The sequence below is a fragment of the Haliotis asinina genome, chromosome 8 (genome assembly GCF_037392515.1).
Source record: "Haliotis asinina isolate JCU_RB_2024 chromosome 8, JCU_Hal_asi_v2, whole genome shotgun sequence".
Classification (NCBI taxonomy): domain Eukaryota; kingdom Metazoa; phylum Mollusca; class Gastropoda; order Lepetellida; family Haliotidae; genus Haliotis; species Haliotis asinina.
The window spans coordinates 16039766-16062721 of record NC_090287.1 but is presented as its reverse complement, the minus strand read 5'-3'; the positions used below and the strand labels follow the sequence as shown (position 1 = coordinate 16062721).

The 22956-nt window shown below is 38.6% G+C and overlaps 2 protein-coding genes across 3 annotated transcripts in view; one reads left to right on the top strand and one right to left on the bottom strand.

The window, feature by feature from the left end:
* The window catches only part of LOC137293770 (ribosome quality control complex subunit NEMF-like), a 32728-nt gene extending 22966 nt beyond the window's left edge, over nt 1-9762 (top strand). The window contains exons 22-34 of the mRNA XM_067824484.1: nt 787-1160; nt 1834-1945; nt 2073-2113; nt 2485-2632; nt 3525-3578; nt 3927-4004; nt 4919-5093; nt 5531-5574; nt 5754-5798; nt 6684-6787; nt 6920-6963; nt 7447-7526; nt 7781-9762. Of these exons, the coding sequence (XP_067680585.1) occupies nt 787-1160; nt 1834-1945; nt 2073-2113; nt 2485-2632; nt 3525-3578; nt 3927-4004; nt 4919-5093; nt 5531-5574; nt 5754-5798; nt 6684-6787; nt 6920-6963; nt 7447-7526; nt 7781-7849 (1368 nt within the window). The 3' untranslated portion in view covers nt 7850-9762. The remainder of the gene's footprint in view (nt 1-786; nt 1161-1833; nt 1946-2072; nt 2114-2484; nt 2633-3524; nt 3579-3926; nt 4005-4918; nt 5094-5530; nt 5575-5753; nt 5799-6683; nt 6788-6919; nt 6964-7446; nt 7527-7780) is intronic.
* Nucleotides 9763-11166: 1404 nt separating this feature from the next.
* Nucleotides 11167-17920, bottom strand: LOC137294193 (fructosamine-3-kinase-like). Of its 2 annotated transcripts, none has more exons than XM_067825190.1 (7): nt 17695-17920; nt 17284-17367; nt 14188-14300; nt 13752-13914; nt 13148-13201; nt 11937-12078; nt 11167-11473 (listed from the first exon to the last, which is right to left on the bottom strand). In XM_067825190.1, the coding sequence occupies exons 1-7, from the start codon at nt 17863-17865 to the stop codon at nt 11205-11207; spliced, it is 996 nt and encodes a 331-aa protein (XP_067681291.1). In that variant the 5' UTR covers nt 17866-17920; the 3' UTR covers nt 11167-11204. The 2 variants fall into 2 exon arrangements, with proteins under 2 accessions (XP_067681291.1, XP_067681292.1); XM_067825191.1 differs by having other exon boundaries at nt 17784-17813.
* Between the last annotated feature and the right edge of the window lie 5036 nt (nt 17921-22956).

Genomic DNA, 22956 nt, shown 5'->3' with positions numbered 1-22956 from the left:
GTAGTTATTGCTCATACTCAGTGTTGGAACTGAACAATACCTCCTAGCTATAGAGTCATATAACTGTTATCAGGTGGGTGGAATGGTGTTTGTCTAACATTCAATATTGTTTCACTTCTACACTGACATGCATGCATTCGATTGTGTAGCTGCTTACGATATTCTGGATATCTTCTGGTTGTATCATATTTAAGTTGTGCATTCTAAGATGCTATGCTGCAGTTTGATACACACATTACATGGACATATCAAATTGATTACGAGCCAGCTAGTCCTGTCAATGCACTTTGTGTTGAGGAACAGCCATAGTAAAAACAAGTATCATCTCGAAACATCTATTGGTGTGACATGGCTGGAAATCACACCACAACCGTCTGCTATATTGGCAGAAAAGTGTTACAATGTGTAGACCCCATGCGATCTGGGTTAGAATTGATCTTCAAAAACCATGCTTCTTGTAAGAGGCATCTAACATGATTGGGTGGTCAGGTTCGCTGACTCGGTTAACACATGGCATCATATCCCAGTCATGTAAAGATTGATGCTCATGTTGTTGATCACTGGATTGTTTGGTCCAGGCTGGATTATTTACAGACTGCCGCCATATAGCTAGAATATTGCTGTAAGTGGCGTAGAGCTAGACTCACTCACTGTTACAACATTGAACTTCTCTGTTACTGCCAGTTAGTGTTCACCTAGCCACAGATATAGCTGAAATATTGTTATGTGTTACAGTTACTCGCTGCCTAAGAGCTAAAATGTTGTTTTATGCCTCTGTAAAACCAGCTGGAAGATGGCAGTGTAGATCGCCACCTTGGGGAGAGGAGAGTGCGCACCTTAGAGGAGGATGAGATGTCAGTGACAGATTCTGTTACAACGGATGTCACAGCTGATGAATCTATTGTCAGTGACGATGACAGCGACAGTGATGACGGTAATGGAAATGAGAAAATTGGAGTTGAAGTGACCACTATGGACAGTAATGAAGAGGGCCAAGACAACAAGGAACAAGGGGAAGATGATGAGGAAGATGATGAAGAAGATGACATGCTGAAGGTGGAGGTGAAGATTGAGGAGAGGACGGAGGAAGACACAGAGGAGAAATCTGGATCAGCATTTCCAGATACATCCATCAATTTACTCCATGTTAAGGGAGACAAGTATGTATCACAAATACAAACTGCGTGATGTATGATATAGCAAGATCTCTAGTTTATTCTGTCCATCTGCCTCACAGTATGACATGTGACAAGGTATGACATTACTGTCTATATGTGTCATGGTTTGACATGACTGTATGTGTGAAGGTATGACATGACCATCTATCTGTGTGAAGGTATGACATGACTGTCCATCTGTGTGAAGCTATGGCATGACTGTCAGTGTCAAGGTATGACATGATTGTCTATATGTGTAAAGTTGTGACTGTCTACCTGTGTCAAAGTATGACATGACTGCTTATATGTCTCAAGGTTTGGTGTTATGGCTGTCTTCATGTCTTCAGGTAAGACATGACTCTCCTCAGGTATGACATGACTCTCCTTGGGTAAGACATGACTCTCTTCAGGTATGACATGACTGTCCTCAGGTAAGACATGACTCCCCTCTCGTATGACATGACTGTCCTAGGGTAGGACATGACTCTTCTCAGATATGATATGACATGACTGACTGTCTTCAGGTAAGACATAAATGACATGCGTCTCTGACATGCGTCTCAGGTATGACATGTGTCTCTGTTCACAGGTAGAACTTGACTATTCATCTTTCCACAGATATGACTTGACGGTCTATCTGTCCACAAGCATAAATTGACTGTCTATCCATCCACAGGTATGAATTACAACGAGGCCTGAGTACATCCAGCACAACAAGTGGTGTATCAGAGAGTGAGAGTAATGTTGTGTATCTTGGAGATAGTCAACCGGTTGTTTGTGGGGAAAAGGTAAGAACTTGCAAAATGATTAGTATTTTAAATGTGGGTTTCAAATGATAAATGATCAATTTGGTGTGAAAGTGAGTGACTTCAGTTTGAAATATGTTTGTGACACTTTTATGTATTTCTCCTGCAGACAGTACAGACCGGTGCAAAGTTTTCTGCCAAACAGCGGAGGTGAGAACAATCTTGGATATTATATATTTTACGTATGTACTGAAGGATGTATCTAGACTTGCATATGGGTCAAGTATGGCTTCCTCACTGGAGTCAGGTTGCTGAAGGATTTATCAGCTTTGTAAGCATGGTGTGAGCTTGACAAGGTTCACACTTATTGACTTGAAGAGGCCTTAGAATCATACATACAGTAAGTTCTTGGAAATGGAATTTGAAGTGACAGAACATTGGTTTGAAAATAGTATTATTTATCAGAGTCAAGAGCTAAGTTTTCAGTCATATACTGTTTAACACCACCAATAAGGACAATAGATGTAGTAATAGTATACAAAAGGCAGTATTTCAGATGAATTGTTTCATTTGTGACACAGAGAGCAGCGGAAGGCTCGTAAAGGCAAGGTGTCTCAACAGACCCAGAAAGATGAAGATGAGGAGGAGAGTGTCTCATGGATGAAATCGGAGGAAGATCATGTGGAGAGACAACAGAGCTCACAGAATTCCATCTCAAATAACGCTCAGGTAGGAAAGTCATAGATACCACAGTTAACGTAACTGTTACAGGTAACATAGGTAGAGTAACTGTCAAAGCTATTACAGGTAGGTACCTGTCACAGATAACACTCTGGTATCATAACTGTCATAGACTGTATATCCCATGAAGGTCTGGGGCAGAAGAGGCCTTCAGCAACCATTGCTTGCTCAAAACGCAACTGACAGGATCGGGTGGTCAGACTCGCTAACTTGTCATTGGTTCTCAGTTGTGAAGATTGATGTTCATGCTGTTGATCACTGGATTGTCTGGTCCAGACCCAATTATTTATAGACTGCTGCCATAGCTGGAATATTGCTGTGTGTGGTAGGGCTTTCTGATGACACGGTTACCATTAGTGAATATTTCTGCAGACTGATGTCATTGAAATATTGACGAAAACACTATTTTCAGTGACTGTTTACTCACTGGTGTGTCGTGCCCCATGTGCATCTCTTGCAATTGTATGGGTATAAACACTTTTGAGATAAAAGGTGAAAAGCTATGTGTGAATGTCCAGTTTGGTACGCTGTGTTGTGATTGGTCAGTTGAAATTAAAAATGGAAAGGTTTAATTAACTGATGCTACCTTCTACTAGGGTTTGTTAGACTCAGTATTGAAAAGTAACGAATAATACTGAGTCACAATTTACTTAGACTGATAGAATAACTGTCACAAATAACACACAGATCAGATAACTATCACACACACATGTATCACTCATTATCTAAGGTAGGATAGTTGTTTCAAGGAACATGTTAAGCTGGTAACTTTGGCAGGAGAGATCTAAATGATGTTCTTCATTCATTATATTCATCTTCAAGAATTCTTAAGTTGTTTTCTTGATGTGGCCCAATCAGTGTTTATGTCTGTCTATTACAGGATACATCCTCTCAGAGCAACAACCCCCAAACACAGCATAAGAGAGGCCAGAAGGTGAGTGTTTTGTCTATGAGATAATCAGCGCTGGACCCCAGAGGGGTGCTTGCTGTACTCACTTCCCTGGTGGAATTGGTTTGGGATTCAAGGACACAGGTGCTTGTTGTTATGAGCTGTCAGACATGAACCATATGGGCACAGTGTGTCTTTGTGCATTAATAATATGGATGATTTACTGGTTTTCCATCTGTTTAGATTTCAAGGGACTCTGTTATTCAGAGGATGTGCTGGTGGTGGAAGGATGATATTTTACAAAAATGCATGAAATGGTTAATTTGTACCATCTTTTGATGGTTACACAAAATATTCCCAAAATAAGTCATTTCACTCATGCACATATTGCAGGGGAAGCAGAGGAAAATGAAGGAGAAGTACAAGGATCAGGACGATGAAGAAAGACAATTACGCATGGAAATTCTTGCTGTGAGTCTCTATCAGCCATATCTGTCTCATTAATTCTACTCCCTACAGTACATACTGGGAGTTTTGTGAAAACTGACTGTAGGTCCCATGCCTCATGGCATATACCCATCTTTGCATGAAGGTGATTGTGACTCCCTTACTTTGACATGGGTGTGCGATTATCGTAGTACTGAGAGTGCTGTGTGCTCTTATCTCTTGGAGACAAGCCTTTGATTATATATCCCTGTCTTATTAGACTACTGTATTATAGAGGTGAATCATGATAGCTACTGTATTTTCTTTTCACTATCTAGCTTAGTCCTGAGTGGGCATGTGGATAAGAGTAGACCACCCAGAGACCATGTACATGTAGTAAAAGGTATCATAGTAGACCAAGTGGCTAGGCTTTGTGACTTGGAACACTGGTTTGTCTTGTCTAGACTCAATCACTTACAGCCCCCTCTCATATAGGTGAAGTATTGCTCATGGTAGGATTATGACACAAACTCACCTTAGATTAGGTTTGTGTTGATATCAAACTAAAAGTGCTTTATGGTTCAACTTCTTTATTCTACAAGGTCACAACGTTTCGAGACAGATTCTAGTCTCTTCTCACGTTTCGAGACAGATTCTAGTCTCTTCTTCACCTGAAGAAGAGACTAGAATCTGTCTCGAAATGTTGTGACCTTGTAGAATAGAGAAGTTGAACCATAAAGCACTTTAAGTTTGATTCCTCCAACTTCTAAATGCCTTTGAAACAACTTGTGTTGATATGTGTTTTATTAAAAGCATTTTAAAAAAAATTTATCCTGAGAACAAAACTCTTAGTACAGCTTATATATTTTGATAAAAGTATGGGAGTGTTGTATAAGATTTGATATTGCAATGTCTGTGTCAGTTTGGTTTACATGCCATTTATTCTTTCGTACCTTTAGTCTGCTGGATCTCAGAAAGAAGACAAGAAAAAGAAAGGCAAAAAGGGCAAGGACATGCAACAGCCAAAGGGAGGGAAGCCTTCAGGGCCACGACCTCAGAGTGGTAAAGGTCAACGAGGTCAACCCACAGACATCCACAAGGTCACACTGCAGACAGGGGAGATGTCAGTGGAAGGTAAGACATGCTTTCACTTTAACATTGTTTTGTCTTATGAACATGATTAAAACCACTTTGCAAATCTTTGTTTGAAATCTGGATGTTTGAATAAGTTGCACCTATTAGCAATTTTTGTTTGTTATTATATTTTGAATATAGGCTTCCATATGACTGGAACATTGCTGAGTGCGGCGTAAAACTAAACTGAAAAAACTGAATGGTATAGGAGTGTTTGCTCTTGGTCTTACACTCTTAGCCTTGTTATTTATTGTTGGTGTTAATTTTTTAGATGAAGACAAAAGATACAGGCAGAATTATAACATGACAAAGTCTTTGAAGGTTGTTGTATTTGACGTTTTCAAGATAGTCTCCTCCACTAATTCCAGGTCATTGCTAGTTTTGAAACATGTGATAGAATGTCTGTGTATACAGATGTATGTACCTTATTTTTCTAGATAAAACCACAGCACAGAAACCACAGACTTCTAGACCTGTTGATGTAAGTATTCAGAAGAGGATATACACAATTTTGTTTTTTGCCAACTATAAACTACACATGGCATTTGAGTCACATATAAATGTGCATTGTAAGACTATTAATTTTAAGCTTTTTCTTTCTTCAATGAAGCAATATGACTTTAAGATTATATTTCCCAATTCATTTGATGAAATTTTTAGGATGATGACATTGATGAAGAGAAGGAAGCAGCACAACAGGCTGAGGTATGTGTGATTGTTTTAGCAGTTGTCCAGGGCATTGGTCAGCATTTGAATGATAATCTTTCAAGTCTTATGTAGGGTTCCAGATTAGTGTTTAAGGCTATTTACTTACATGTTGTCATTCATACTAGGTATTTACCAGTTTCCTTTGCTAAAACTATGGAAAAATTCACTAACTCACTCTTACTGGCCATACCCATGTTTCAGTTACAAACAACTAGGTTTTGTATGTGTCATTCATGGCAATGTTAGAATAAATGGTCCATGCTTGCAACTGATCAGTTAATAAAGATGTGCAATGGTATTTTACCAAATCCACCAAAACCCAGAGTTTTGTAACAATTAGAAACATTGTACTGAGTGCATTTATCATTGTTTTGGCAATAGTTTGTCCATGCTATGATGAGTGAGTGAGTTGGGTTTTAGGCTGCTTTTAACAATATTCCAGCAATATCATGGCTGGGGACACCAGAAGTAGGCTTCATACAGTGTACCCATCTTGGGTACCTGTGTCTTTGTGTCAGGATCAAATGCTTTAACCGCTGGGCTACCCCCACAGCCCCTAAAATGACCCGTCACAATATGGCTGAAACATTGCCGTTGTGACGCTAAATATTAACTCGCTCACTCCCTAAAATGATTAGAAATATATATAGAAAATGTTGATGTAATGTATAGTAACATAGTTCAAGTGAAAAAAAAAAGTGATCCTGAACGATTTTTGTGAGGTGTTTTAACATAGATGTTGGCTTATGATGGAAGACATGTCTTTCAAGTATTATCCGTTTTCTCATGACAATCTCTTGAAGGCCAGTTGAACTTCAGGAGTCGCCATAAATGTTTGAATTTGTTGCCCCATCATGACTGATCTCCAGCAATTGTTTCCAGGACATCAAGATCCTCAACTCCCTTACTGGGTGTCCAGTCACAGAGGATGAATTGTTGTATGCTATCCCAGTCTGTGCCCCATACAACACACTTACCAACTACAAGTAAGTTGTACTTGCTCTACACAACACCTTGATTAATACCACTATTCTGTGTGTGTGCTCTACATTTGCTTAATTTTATGTTTAGTAGTGTTCATGTGGGCTGCTCTAAACTCATTCTCTGTGTATTTTCAGATACAAAGTGAAGCTCCTACCTGGCAACACCAAGAGAGGAAAGGGTAATATGTACAAGCCGATCGATATGGCTGTATTGTATTGACATTAGAATACCTATGGTACATGCTGTATGAAGTGACTGTCAACACAGTACCCATGGTATCATTTTATGATGTGTAGTTTTCAACACAATAGCCCAAATTTATGTTGAAATCAAGTTTTCAGACAAACATTCTTCAGATTTTCTTTTTAATGGATGTGGTGTCATTTCTGCCAGGCGTGAAGTTTTCATAATTTGAATAAAGAAAATAAGGACACATATCAAGAAGCGTTTTCATAGACATTGAAAAGAATCCAGTTCCAGTTAAAACTCTCAGGTTGCACTTCCATACATTGTACAGTTTGTTTGAGATTACTGTGAACATTGCAACAATGGTACATTGCATATAGCATGGTCATCAATGGATTTGAGGATATGACCCTCAAATATTTGTGCTATTTTGTGAATGCCATCGTGTATTAACCAATATGTACTTGTATTTCAGCTGTGAAAGCTGCTCTTAATGTTTTTCTTCATGATAAATCTGCTACTTCAAGAGAAAAAGATTTGCTAAGGATTTTGAAGGTAAAATATAGAGCATTGCTCGGTTTGTGGCTTTTATTGGACTATCCCTATGTCAGTGAAAACAATTACAAATATGCAAACACATGTGGTTTAGTTTTGGTGCTTGCCTGTTTTACCAAACTGGCACACTACAATGGAGGCTGCCTCCAGTATTAAACTGGTATAATTGGAATTATCATTGTACACTCACACCGTCACTTCATATGCATACATAATACCCATGATCTTATTTCTGTTTTATTTCTCTCAAACAGGATGACCAGTCACGCAATATGCCAGGCAAGGTCAAGGTTGCTGCACCTCAGCTGCATCGAAAAAAATGAGATCTACAGAATTCATCCATCCTTTCACCCTCATCAGTTGTGTATTTCATCTTATCAGTGGTCTTAAGGAGATTCCAATTCCCAATTTGTCAAAAACTGCCTACACTTGTCACATGAGGCACAGGTAAAATGTAGTGCAAATAGGGTTGTGCAGTATAGAGAATATGACCAGAGTTCTTATGTGCTAGCAAAGCAAGCAAAGGTTTGCACCATACTTCCTTCGCTATTTTTCATGCCAAGATAAAATATTGCCACTATCAAAGGTATACACTGATTTCATCAAGGGTTGTGCTCTCAGATTTCAAACACCATGATTAGTAACTACTCACGTGAAATACATTTATTCAACATTTTGAATGCAACACATGGTATTTCAGATTGTTTTTTGCCTCCATTCCCGCTGCCAGCTTCCAGTTACAACAACATAGGTCACTACTTGTAATATCAATCACTGGTTTGTCTGGTTCAGACTCAGTTATTTACTGGCTACCATAATACGGCTGGAAATACTGCATGTGGCATTGGACTACTAACAGACACAGAATGTTATTGTGGCATATAAGTAGGTTAAAGGTTAATATTGTCCCTCCATTTCTGGAAACGTATGAATGAAAGGTGCTTGTATGGTAATGGTTCAGTGTTTGTTGATGATGTAATAATTAAAGCTTCTCTGATGTTGTTTAATGTTAATATCTGGTGTATAATAACATGTTTTGTACATAATAAAACTTTCTCATTGCTCCAGATGGATGTCTTGTATATATACCTGTATATACCTGTTTGAAGTAATAATCTCATTGATTTTGTGACAATAACTGTGATAATATGAACTCACATGTACATTGTACTTGGGTTTCAAATCAGTCCACTGACTATCAGTAAAATATTTCAGGTTTCAAACAGGTGGAATATTACTTGAATTCCCACATGATGACATTTGAACAAAGTTGGTGCTGTCTGCTGGGTTGAAACTTCGTGTTATTCTTTATTTTGAAATGACACTTGCTGATAAGTAGGATAATGTGCTTGGAACACAGAATTTCATTCTTGTCTCTCATAAAGGCTGTTCCCAAGTTGGTGTTAGCACTCTTTCTTCAACACGCCAAAGAACCAGGTTCGACTCCCCATATGGGTTTAATGTGTGGAGCCCATTTCTGGTGTTCCCTGCCATGATTTTGAAGGAATATCGCTAAAACTAGTAAAAGTGGTGTAAAACTAAACTCACTCACTTCCTTCAATGAAGACAAAACTCCACCGAGTTGGTTGTTCATACATATTATGCTATGTACATGAAACATTGATGAAGCTAACCCAAATCTGACTGCTGGTTTGGCTGCTCATGCTGAAGACCAACTTTTTTTAGGGATTGTTAAAAGTCCAAAACCCTACTTGTGATAAAAACAGTGTAAAACAATGTGTTTCTGACTGCACGTTTACTGGGACACAGTCATGAAAATGTTTGAGATTTTTGTTTCTGCTTGCATGAGATTATCACAATCCTGTAGATACTCAACAAGCTACCTGTGCAGGGGAACAAAGTCTCATCATTGCCTTCTAGTGTCTGTCATACAACGACAAGGCTCATGGTCATCACTTCTTCACGCAGTCAAGGCAAATTGCTCAATACTATAGGTTCAAAATGGACTCGTCCATTTTATCGGATATTAAAATGTCATAGCCTTCAGTCAACCCCAGAGTGAGAGAAAGAGTATGTACAAACTGATTACTCCTAAAATGATTTGTGAATGTTATGCGAACAAAATAGCGAAGGTGAAGGGTTTGTATCATTCAGATTTCATATGATGTGAAACCCAGAGATAGGTCTGTTTCTTGAGGAGTTTTTTTAGTACTTGCTTCTTAACACAAAGAGAGAAATGTGAGGATTAAGGCCAAATAAAGTGCTGAAGAAAGTATTTGTTTGTTTTTGTTTGGTGTGCCTTTCTTCCTGAGTAAATGGAAATGGATGATACACCAATTCTTGAAAACCTGGGGTCTAGTGGATGACAAATCTGCTCTGAGAGTAGGAAGCTGATGGTTTGATCTCTGGATGTACATGTGTCTTAACAAATGATGCTGAAAGATGTTACTTCTTGTTACCCTGCCTGCCTCAAGAAGGTAATTAAACGACGACTTGCCAGCTCCTAGTCAGAATACCATGCTTACCTGTAGTTGGGTATCTTTGTATGTTCATGCCATAAAACTGGCATATGTCACACACAAATAACCAGACACACGCACACATGCATCCATGCTTTTTGTCTATACAATCATCACCCAGGATTAGATTTGATCTTCAGATACCCTTGCTTGTCGCAACAGGCGACTTACAGGATCAGGTGGCCTGGTTCCCCGACTTGGTTAACATGTCCTTGTATCTTAATTGTGTAGATTAATATGCATGGTGTTGACCTCTGGATTGTCTGGTCCAGACTTGATTGTTTACAGACTGCCACCATATATGAGCAGCTGGCATATTTTGCTAAGTGTGGAAAACAACAGACCAACTAATCGATCTATATAAGCATGAAAATACTGAATGTCTTTAAACCCCATCAAACATCAGTTAACCATAACTAAAGCAGAACTGATCGTCAAGGTGAATATAATTTCATATGTTAGTGCATTAGATATCCAATATCCATTGTAAACCAAAAGTCACTGTGTTCTGTAATCTGATTGGTTGAAAAACATGATCAAATGGTATTAGATTCCCGGAAACTGTAAGACTATTCACTGCGTATTTACACGTAAACAATTGTTTTGTTGTGTCATCAACAGTGGTGACGTCATTCAAATCATATTGTGACGTAAAGTTAGAATGACGTCACAAATGAGCAACTCCAGACGTTACCATGGGAACCAGCTGAAACGGCCAGCTGATGACACTTTACTGCTGTACTCATACTCGATGTAAATGAGTGCAGACAGTAAAACCCCTTTGGTTTACTTTTTTGTTTACAATGTCGATAAACCCCTTTGGTTTACTTTTTTGTTTACAATGTCGATAAACATCATGTGTTGGCCAATTTCGGGAATATTTCATTTGAAACCTCCGGCTGACGCTGTCGGTTCCAAATGCATTCCCGTGCTTCAAATACTCAATAACACCCGGAAATTGGCCAACACATGATGTTTATCTCCTAATTGCTGCATAACTCTTGTTTATGACGCATGATATGATTGAGGCACAGATATGGTTGCATTTGAAAATGAGAAATTAAATGATCATATTTAATATGAAGTGTATATCATAAAATGCATTTCCTATTTTTAACTTATAACTTAGGACTAGTACATAGGATAGACAAAACACTATACACTTTTTAATATTTCTATTTTCACATAAGTTCAAGAATCAGTTTGCACAGGATATATTTTTTATCAACTCTTCCACTTGGTCCAATGATTTTATTGTTGCTTCTCTGGCCTGTCCCTCGGGAACATGGTACCACATAACGACATTGTAGAACAACTCGTATACAAGCACGCGGTCCTCAAAGCCTTTAGCCTTGGGTAGGATGTTGTAGTAGCTTGTGAAGAAATCATCATGGAAACCTCCCTCTGTCTTCGCAATAATCAGGTCAAACTCGGAATGTGCATAGTCCACTGATGGGTCAAAGACCACTGAAAATTAATCAAGACTATGCAGTGTGTCAGATTACAATTATGTACATAGAGGATACTAAGTAACCCTTAGTGTAATACCATTTTTATTAAAAGGGTTAATGATTTGGTATCAAATAGAGAAAGCGACTTTGATACTAAATCTAACGGGTTAAGCAAGGTCTAGTAAAATTGCGAAAGCGACATTAGCATTGTGACGTCATATCTTTGAACAGTATTGATGTCATACATCAAGCGGTATTCCACTAGTGTAATATTGTCGTAAAAATATTACACTGCAGTATCTTCAACGGGTGAGTAATAAAATGGGTATCTTTACTGCAGTGCCTTCACCATGCTGGGATATACCCATTATCTGCAAATGCACAAACTGTTATGAAGAGGGAAAATTTATACCCATCACTGATTTTTTTACAAGGAATATCATGATATTATGCACAACACAAAACAGTCTTGTACTCACCAGGCCCGTCTGCCGTCTGACCAAAGTTAGCTGGACAAAGGTCACCATGGTTTATCTCTGGCTGGATGTCTGCTGACTGAAACACTTTGTGTATATCTTGCTTGATGGTTGACCATTTCCCACTTACAACACGGTCTCCGTACTGAAAGTGGGGGTGAAGGTTTTCATAATTTATATAAACAAGCATTGTCACTTAGGTAACATAATCCCCCGCCGCATGTTATAAAATCAAGCTTTAAAAGAAATGAAAATGAAGATCGTAGTTTAAGATGAAGTAAAATGTCAACAAAAACAGTGTATGGAACTCCTAAAAAGCAGCAACCGAGACCTTGAAAATTAACTGAAGGTCACCAAAATTGACTTGGCCCTGCACCGTCCCTACATAAAGCTTGGTGTTGAATATGAAGGAAATCTAGTGAACGATTCTTGAGATAACCGGCTGACAAGGTAAAACGCTAAAGTCCACTTGTGACCTTTAAATAAGGATCAAGGTCACGAATTTTCTTCTACTGTGAGAAACCTAGAGACCAAATATGAAAAGAATCTAATCAATGGTTCTTCTGATATTCCAATCACTACAGACGGATGGAGCCATATACTATATCCTCTATGCCATTACTTAATGAGCCTGAGAAGAGAAAGTGTATACCTTGTTGAATGAACAATCCATAAACTTTGGTGACAAAGCATATCCACAAACTATTTATGTGTGTTTGGTCTCATGACCTTGACCTTTTCATGTGGTGCTAAAAAAATCAATAGTGCCAATGGGAAGAAGTCTTATGGAAGAAAAAAAAATCTAATGTCAATAATTATTTAGTAGAGGGTTCTCCAAACTAAAATTCTATTCCCATAAAAAACATACTGCTGGCCTGTTTTGTGGGCTGTTAATTACATACATATTTATGTGACATTGCTGTAAATGCTGACGAGTCCAGGATGTTACACTCATTAAGCAGCCCTCATCAAATATTGTGACTTGGACTGGCCGTTACCTAGGCTACAACACAGTAAGTGACCATCATGGGATAGTTACTTTCATTTTGTGATAAAGGGGCGGTGGGGTAGCCTAGTGGTTAAAGTGTTTGCTCGTCACACTGAAGACCTGGGTTCAATTCCCCACATGGGTACACTGTGAGAAGTCAATATCTGGTGTCCCCTGCCTTGATATTGCTCAAAAAGGGGTAAATTCAATGGGAATAGTTTCTCACCTTTTGTTCCAAACCTTCAAATAAAGGATTGACAATATCTCCTAGGAAGTATTCCTGGAAGAAATATAGATACATAGTGTAAGGTTACATACAATAGCTTAACATCATTTTTAAATCAAATTTGGTTGGTCCGTGGTGTTACTTGGTCTTCAAGGTGTCACCAATGACCATGCTTCTTCACAACTCAACTAATAACATCTGGATAATGTTCAGCTGGCACTGGTGTCGCCATAGGACATCCTTACATCATGCAAACCAATAACTTGCCATCGCACATGTTCTGAAAGTGTCTGTTTTCCCATGTCAAAGAAAAAAATATTTATATTTTACTTCTACAGACTCTGTTCAGAAGCCTGTTGTGCACATATTCAGTTATAAAATTATTACCCCTTATTTCCCGCATAATGAATGAACATGCAACCAGAAGCTTCGGAGATACTGGGTCCAGTTCACGCTTTGCATGTGCATTCCAGTATGATAGGGTATAATCAACTGTTTCAACCAAACTTTAAAAAATAGAAAATTAAAATTTAAAATTCAGGCTATGATTCATTAATGCTTATGTTTATATAAATAACTATCATTCCTGCATGTTGTGCAGTACCTCCCATGTGTCTCGCCAGCCATCACGGGGACGGAATGTTCCAATGAAGTGTGGAACGTCGGACCCAAACTTGTCTCTGGGTTCAACTAGGTATTCACTCCTATGAACGCTCTGTTCACTTTGTGAAGCTTTCTTCCGTATGTTTGAGTTGTATGAATGTAGTCTGGTAAAGGAAATCAAGTTTATTTGATGTAGAACCATGTATGACACGATACAGTTATTCTGACAGCATAGTACCGTGATTGTAACATCACAACATCTTGGACAAATAAGAAACTTTCTTAGGGAGCAGCTCAAATGAATCACTTATTCCGGGCTTACATCTCACTCTTCAAATAAGGCGGAGTGATTACTGTTTACTCATCTGGCCCTAATAAAGAATGTAATAAAAGAGTAGCCTAGTGAAAGCTTGCTGTAAGAATATGAGCTGACTTACCTGGCCACCTGTTCTCCAAGCTGAGACCAGTAGTCTTTCATTGGCTGAAGATCCTCAATATATTCCAGAACATGGATTCCACCTCTAAACCCATGATTCTGGAGGCCAAAAATCTAAACAAAGAACAATTCTGTACATGCAAAATTTATATATATATATATATATAGGATAGTCTCAAATTTTCTGATCACTTATTCTCAAGAAAAAAACAATCACATTCACTAACAACTTCTGCTTTCCTTGTTTTAGCTTTTAGTGGTTTGCCTGAAATGCTTTTGGAAGTACAGCTACTTTATCCTTGTCAGGTTTTTGTCCCGATTCATTTCATGACGCATTTCTGGCCTACAAGCCTTTAGGAAAAGTACAGTTGCCACCATTGAATGCACATGGCCATGGTGACATTGCTAGCATTGAAAGAAAACAATAGATTTGATACCATCAGTATTCCCTGAGTTTAACAGATTGAACAATATTTGTTTATTTCTTACTGGTGCTTTTGTAAATGAGAAATAGTTACTTTATGAATCTGAATACTTCGTCCACACAAATGTACCATTACAAAAATAGGTGAATTTCCACTTTGGGAGCATGCCACTGGCCAATATAAATGCATATAAGCAAAAGTAATTTATATCATGACAGATGAAACATTGCCAAAGGAATGGAATAAATTGGCACATTTTCCCGTGATCTCTTCCCTCCTTGGCTTCATCATTTGCATTTTATCAGTCTTGTAAATCAATTTCAGTTCAGTTCAGTTCAGTTTATGGTATTTGTGGCCTCAGGGCCACATACAAATACAAATATAACTGGGCGCCTCCAGTTCTTTGTAAAGCTACGTATCATCTCAAAGTTAAAAGTTAAAAATTTGTTACATGTTTTCCTGGAAACATATTGTGTTTATATAATTAATAATTGTCATATCTAGTACTCTCAGTTATAACTGAATGCCACTCTTGTATAGAAACATCTTTAAGTCTCATCTTTATCTGGGTCAAAAATAACTGACAAGGTCCAATGTCTTGATATATCCATGCATATTCAAAATCAAGTTGAAACAGTGATTCTCTAATAAATGATACAAAGCTAACTCATTTTTATACATCTAAATAAAATATCATAAGCTTTTATTGGAAGCCTATTATCTGCCATGTGCAGTAATGACAACCAGTAGCTAATGCATTACATACATGTTTCTACATAAATTGGGAATCTGACACATTCACCAGTGGCCATTGCATAAATTTGGTGTATTACTCGGTAATCTAAAGAGTCTTTTACAGGCTGATTGTATTTGATCTGAAACTTCAAACTTTCGGCATCCCCACAGTGATATCCCAGAATTTATGACTGGTTCATATTTCACACACGCTCTAGTGTATGTTGTCTGTAATACAGATTCAGCTGAATGCTACAACAAAAAAAGTCAAACAAAATGCAAATATTAAATGTAAAACAGACTAAATTTATGGCACCAATGTCAGGCTATTACCTTGTTCAGGAATGTATCCATCAATATCCACATAAAAGATCAATATGCCATTCATCTGCAGCTGGTAAATAATCCTGCTCTATGCCATGTGTCTGTTAACAGTCTAATACGCCAAAAAGTGATGCATTGTTCCAGATGTTTTTTACAGTATAGTCTCATTGATCACCCAAGATATTACAATGGCAACTAACTGTATGATGTCCACCATTCCAAGTAACTTGGAACCAACCAACCAACCAACCAACCAACCAACCCTACCAACCAACCAACCAACCAACCAATGTATTGGTGGTTATTTCTTTGAAGGAAGGATGTTGTGTTTACACTTGCACTTTGAGACATGGTGAATACATTAGTAAATCTACACACATAAACACTGCCTTTTGACAAATCTACTGTGGAAGATAAAAGTAATTAATCAGTCAGTGTGTTATCGGTTAATTCTTTAATGAACGTTTGTGTTTGCAACTCTGCTGATAAACCCACTTGCATCATTTACATGCACATATCACATAACATGTAATACATTTGACACTTTATGATGTTGAGTATTTACTCCAAAGTCGAAAAGCCAAATGGGAACCTTTGTCAAGCAATCTGAGTGGTGTTAACACTAATTATACCTGTTATAAATCATTAACTGACCATCAAGTGAATGATGACAAATAACCTGTAGGCTTATACCACCAGACGCGGGTTACAGCAAGTGAGAAGTAATCGCTGTATTGCATGCAGCCTGAAAATACTTGTTTTGAGGATACCAACGGAACTTCATTGTTACGTAAGAAATACATAGAAGCATTTGCTCTCTACTTGGGTAAATAGTTATAATCAGTTTTTTACCTGAGAAAAATTTCAGATTTTTCTACCTCTGACAAAGATCTTGTTATGCGGATTATGGATTCAAATAAATCAAATGTGTGTTATTTTAGACCAGGGGTATAGCTAGCAAAAAATTACATATTATTTTTTAGATGAAAGTTGGGCCAACCCTCAGTACTATCTTAATATAAAGCTTTACAATCTGTTGGACTTAAACGAAACAAATGGCTTGCTATGTTCCTGTAGACATCATATTTCTATATGACATGGTTAAATATGGAGGTACAAATACAAAAATAGGATGAAATTGGATCCGTCACTAACCATCCAGGCATTAGAAAAATTCTACACTGCTGAGATACTTTATTACAATCAGAAATGGAATACCAGGGATATTATCAAATAACGGCATGTGATAGGCATCCACACTGTTTATGGTGGAGAAATTCTGGCAATGTGGACAGAAGCCCAGTCCCTGTGTCCGTCACAGTCGAAGGAGCAGGTGCTGACCAACTTGCAGCTTGGTTTCGTAATTAGACCATTGGCAAGAAACACTAATCGCTCCCCTCAGTGCCCCATTAACACTTTATTAACAATATTGTGTTCACCAACTTCAAACCTAACTACACATAATCGATCACCCACCTTGTTAACACTTCCATACATAACTATCCACCTCGTTTTTAACTTCACTACCTTAATTACTACCCAATCACCCAAACCCCTAATTCTTTCCTACCAATCCATCAAACAATGGCAGAAATCTTTGTTGTCCTGATTACCTTGATAGATTTTGGTACATGAACAATTTTTGTCCGTTCCAACAAATCCAGACTGTACCTTTCTGTGGAAAACATGGCATCAGCCTGTGAAAGACAATTAACATCATTGTTAAAAATCATCACAGAAAAATGAAAAAAATTACTGAATCAAGCTTATCAACATTTTCATGTTGTTATCATCAACCAATGCTATTTGTTAAGTCTGAATTATATGAAAACTAAATTTATTATTTGTTATAGTGATAAAATGGACTGTTCTAAACACAAGAACTTTTAATATAATACAAAAGACTACTTTTTGGTATACATAAAAATACAAGCATGCCACTGAAAAAAAACAAATAAAATAACAACCCAAGTAATCAGATACAGTATTTCGTTTCAGAAATGTGAATCCAACTTTTTTTTTACCAGGTTCTGCTCTCCGTCGTGATACTTGACAAAGTATTTGTCACTTGTCTTTTCTGAAACAAACAAAGCTGCACGATTAACAATGCCACCTTTCACATCTTGACTATAACAAATCGAATCATCTTCAAGTTCAGATCGAAGAACTGGTTCAAAAGCCTTAAATTCGGTCATATTTCTGACTTCGTTTCAATGGTAATATTTTCAATGAGGGGCAGACTACTCTGTCGGAACCGGAGTGAATTGTGAAAAGCATTTCAAATGTGCCGCATATTCAGCTGAGCGTGTTCAAAACCATGAATACATTTATCAGAAAGTTCTGATTATTCGTAACAATGTTCTACATTACAAATCGCTTTATTCGTTATTTATTTGTATTTCAAGGGAGTATGCACATTAAATGAAACACTGATAACGAGTATCGTTGGTCAAAGTTAACGCTCATCACGTCTTAGTCGTGATTTTTGTTTCGCTGTTCCCACTGCTGTGCTTACTCCTTGTAATACAAACCAATAATAACGATTTGAATCTATAATCGTTTGTTAAACAACATTCAGCCTAATTTAAAATATAATTCTGAGACTTAAATGTTCAATTGGAAAGTTAAAATTATGAGGATTCGCAGTATTAATGTCACTATATTTGGTTTATTTGGTTAAAGCAGGGAGCCTATATAGAGGTTTGTAGAGTATCCCTGGTTAAAGCAGGGAGCCTATATAGAGGTTTGTAGAGTATCTCTGGTTAAAGCAGGGAGCCTATATAGAGGTTTGTAGAGTATCCCTGGTTAAAGCAGGGAGCCTATATAGAGGTTTGTAGAGTATCTCTGGTTAAAGCAGGGAGTCTATATAGAGGTTTGTAGAGTATCCCTGGTTAAAGCAGGGAGCCTATATAGAGGTTTGTAGAGTATCTCTGGTTAAAGCAGGGAGCCTATATAGAGGTTTGTAGAGAATCCCTGGTTAAAGCAGGGAGCCTATATAGAGGTTTGTAGAGTATCCCTGGTCAAAGCAGGGAGCCTATATAGAGGTTTGTAGAGTATCTCTGGTTAAAGCAGGGAGCCTATTTAGAGGTTTGTAGAGTATCCCTGGTTAAAGCAGGGAGCCTATATAGAGGTTTGTAGAGTATCTCTGGTTAAAGCAGGGAGCCTGTATAGAGGTTTGTAGAGTATCCCTGGTTAAAGCAGGGAGCCTATATAGAGGTTTGTAGAGTATCTCTGGTTAAAGCAGGGAGCCTATATAGAGGTTTGTAGAGTATCTCTGGTTAAAGCAGGGAACCTATATAGAGGTTTGTAGAGTATCTCTGGTTAAAGCAGGGAGCCTATATAGAGGTTTGTAGAGTATCCCTGGTTAAAGCAGGGAGCCTATATAGAGGTTTGTAGAGTATCCCTGGTTAAGTGGAATTGATCAGTACGTTTTCATTTCAAACAGACAATAGCAAGGGTGGATCCGGCTTTTGAGAAGGTGGGTGAGTGGCGTGTTCAGTCTATTTTCACTTGTTTCCCCCAGAGTTTCAATGATGATTTGATAAATATTCACGACAAAAGGGATAGGATGGATGCACAGTACTCAGTCAGCGAATCTTTCGAGAATTGGTCTTCAGCAACACATGCTTGTCGTAGCTAAGATACATATAGCGTTCACAAACCACGACGTTTACTATGCACTGCCTCAGTATTAGTGAACGCTACGTATCATAGCTAGCTTGTCACAATTCTAAGCGACTAACCGGTCAAGCTAGCTGACTAAGTTGACACATGTCATCGTATCCCAACTGCTGAATGCGGCGTAAAACTAAACCCCCTGACTCACATACGAGACAACAGATGACACGTGGACATCAGTTAGACACAATGGCTTCACCTGCTGCCACCACCTGTCTGAGGTATATTCTACGGTACACGTATGGATGATAACCAGAACCATAAACTCATTTATATCCCCTTTGAATATGAAGCATATAATGGCATGAATAAGGCATGAAACGTAATAAATATTCATGACTTGGAGAGAAGCTTGCTGATCGCACATGTGAAATACAACATTTCCTGGCACTGATCCAGCATGAAATCTGCGTTTTTAGACAAGTGACTTTGTTCGAAATAAACATTTTTTCACTTAGGAATGAATCGTTTACCCGGAAGGACTATAATGCAAACATTATAGTTTTTCACAGTAGGGTGGGGACGGGTAGGAAAAATGGAATAGCATAACCGCATGTACTTACCCGAATCGGAATCGAGTACCCGGAAATGTTAGGAATACATAGCTTCTGCCAACGTTCTGATTATTCGGTCTCTTCCCGGAAGACAGACCTCCCAAAAGACAGACCACCTAAAACAACACATGTTGAGGCTTAATTAAACCGTACCCATGAAAATAATGGTATGTGCCCAGATAAAAAGACAACATTAGGTTTACAAAAGGGTTACACGACCTATGACCATATCTTTGCTCTATTTATAGCATTATTCATCTTTTAAAGACCCGTGAAGGTCCGGGGTAGAATACGTCTTCAGCAACCCATGCTTGCCATGATGGCAATAGGTTATTTGATTTACGTCTTTTTATGGAGTGAGTGAGTGAGTTAAGTTTTAAGCCTCACTCAGTAATATTGCAGCTTTATGGCGGTGGTCTGTAAATAATTGAGTCTGGACCAGGAAAATCTAGTGATCAACAGCATGAGCATCGATCTGCGCAACTTGGAACCGATGATGTATCCACCAAGTCAGTGACCCTGACCACCAGATCCAGTTAGTAGCCTATTACGACAAGCATAGTCGCCTTTTATGGCAAGCATGGGTTGCTAAAGGCCCCTACTACCCTAGACCTTCACGGGTCAACTAATATAGTGAGTACCACCATTAATTATATTTCTACTTCAACAACATTTGTTTAAACACAGAACTATATATTCCCTTTGTTACTTGACTTGACTAAATTACCGTCGTTAATAATAAACTGCTGCATAAACCAGACAATACCAAACTATTGTGTTTCATCAACAATGAAAGGCCAGTTATTCATTCTGCTAGTAGGATATAGGATATAAATATAGCGCAAATATCCACGCACTAGTGCATGCTCAAGGCGCTGGTACTTTTTCCCTCGATCACTGGATGTCAACCTCAACAGCACATCGTATTGTCAGTCTCAACTTCCTGGGGAGTATACATCTCTTGTAGACTCTGCGTTCATAATCTAACTGAACCTATACCATTTTTCATGCAGACTGTAATGCAACTGAATTAAACAATATAGCAAAACCCTTCGCCCACCTCAGGGAAGACTGGTTATTTTGACCCGTTGCGCGACTCAGGGGTATCACAGTTTGCCCATCATACATTACAGGCTAATATAGGGCCATGAATGATTCATTGGCCGTTTGTGAAATATTAACAGTGATTAAATTTTGATAACTGTTGAATTGAATTCCTTTTGTTTGAATGTAGGGATAAAGAAATGTATGTAAATGCATATTATCACTTTTAATAATATTGTAAATTCAATATTTTGAATTTGCATCTTGGGGAACATCGCTTATCTTGTTTGAAATTACTGTATGTTGGTTATTATTTGTTAAGCTATATGTGGGTTACGAGACTTGTGCTTCTATATCTGATAATCCTTCCTATGTAATGGTAACCAGTCCAACATTGAATTTGCAAATCAGATACTAGTGTACGTTCGTTTTACTATGAAAATATTACTTTTAATTGATATTCCTAACACATACAGTCATTTAATTACAATCTCATTAATAGCCAATGTATTCAGGTCTGACGCAAATGTAAAAGTTGTGTTTCATGACATTGAAATAAACTATACACCTGGAAATTAATCAAGCAACACCCCAATTTTTTCTATTGGAGCAACTTTGAAGTGTTCTGACAATCAAAATATGCCGGGTTGATATAGTTTGACACTTTTTTATTCAACAGACGATCTCTGACAAACAACTTAAAGGGAAAAAGTATCAAGACTTTGCTTTATTGCAACGAAATCCAAATTCTTAAAACTGTCTTAAATTCATGAAAAAATGGACACAATTTACTATTCATCCACAGACGTTGTTGTCAGGTGTATTAACACAAATGTCACATGGAAAGAAAGAACAGTCATCTGAGAGTCTGCACACCGACTTTCATCAATATCTAGTGTGTCCTCCCTGCGCACGCACCACCGATTCCAGACGCCTCCTCATTCCTTGGATGAGTCTCCGGATCTGATTCTGGGGGATCCTGTTCCACTCCTCATGCAGGGCAGCCGTCAATTCGTTGAGATTATGGACTGGTGGGTCTCTCTGCCTCACACGACGGCCAATAAAGTCCCACAAATGTTCAATGGGGTTGAGGTCAGGGCTCATGGCAGGCCATGGAATTCTGTCAATTGCATTTTGCCGCAAAAAATCATTTACAGCATGCGCCCTGTGAGGTCTAGCATTGTCGTCCATAAATATGGGTCTCGTTGCCAGAGGATGGTTCTCAAAATGAGGTACCACAGCCCTGTCAAGAACCTCCTGTTGGTAACGAACACCGTTAAGGTTGCCACGGATGGTAATGATATCCAACTTGCAGTTCATGGAAATGCACCCCCATACCATAACGGAACCTCCCCCAAAGGCCACAGTCTCCTGGATGTTCCGTGGAGCCATTGCTGTGTTCCTCTGCCTCCAGACCCGAGTACGACCGTCCACCATGTGCAGCAAGAACCGGCTCTCATCTGAGAAATGGACCTTCCTCCAAGAGGCAATGTTCCAGTGCAAACGGTCATTACACCAGGCCAGTCGGGCTGCCTTATGGGCTGGAGACAGTCTGGGTCGCTTGATTGGCCTCCTTGCCCGGTATCCTGCAGCTTTCAGACGATTCCGAACAGTCCTGTTCGAGATGGGTCTCCCTGGAAGCCACTCCTGTCTCAACCGAGAGCTCGAGTCGAAGGACCTGCGCCGTACAAGTCTCAGTAAAGCTCTGTCCTCCCGGACTGTGGTCTTCCTGGGTCTTCCTGGTCTAGGCAGGTCTTTAACTTCATTAGTGGCCCGGTATTTTTTCAAAAGTTTTGAAATTATGGAATGATGTCGTCCGATTTGAGTCCCGATTTGTCTTAGAGACATACCAGCATTCCTCATGCCGATTATTTGCCAACGAGTGGCCTCTGATAATTTCCTACGTGCCATGACATTGAAATGAATGAAAAACCGAATGCAATCGACAACCTGCGCTTGTAAACACCCCAGGGAAAAAGTGCATTTTTCGAAAGTTGAGGTTAAAGCAAT

Excerpts from the sequence above, each read along its gene's own strand:
- LOC137294193 (XM_067825190.1), bottom strand. The coding sequence starts at position 17,865 with ATGACCGAATTTAAGGCTTTTGAACCAGTTCTTCGATCTGAACTTGAA. Across the intron at positions 12,079-13,147 it reads TTGAAGGTTTGGAACAAAAG|TACGGAGACCGTGTTGTAAG; the intron begins GTGAGAAACTAT and ends CCCCACTTTCAG. Across the intron at positions 11,474-11,936 it reads TCAGACGGCAGACGGGCCTG|TGGTCTTTGACCCATCAGTG; the intron begins GTGAGTACAAGA and ends ATTAATTTTCAG.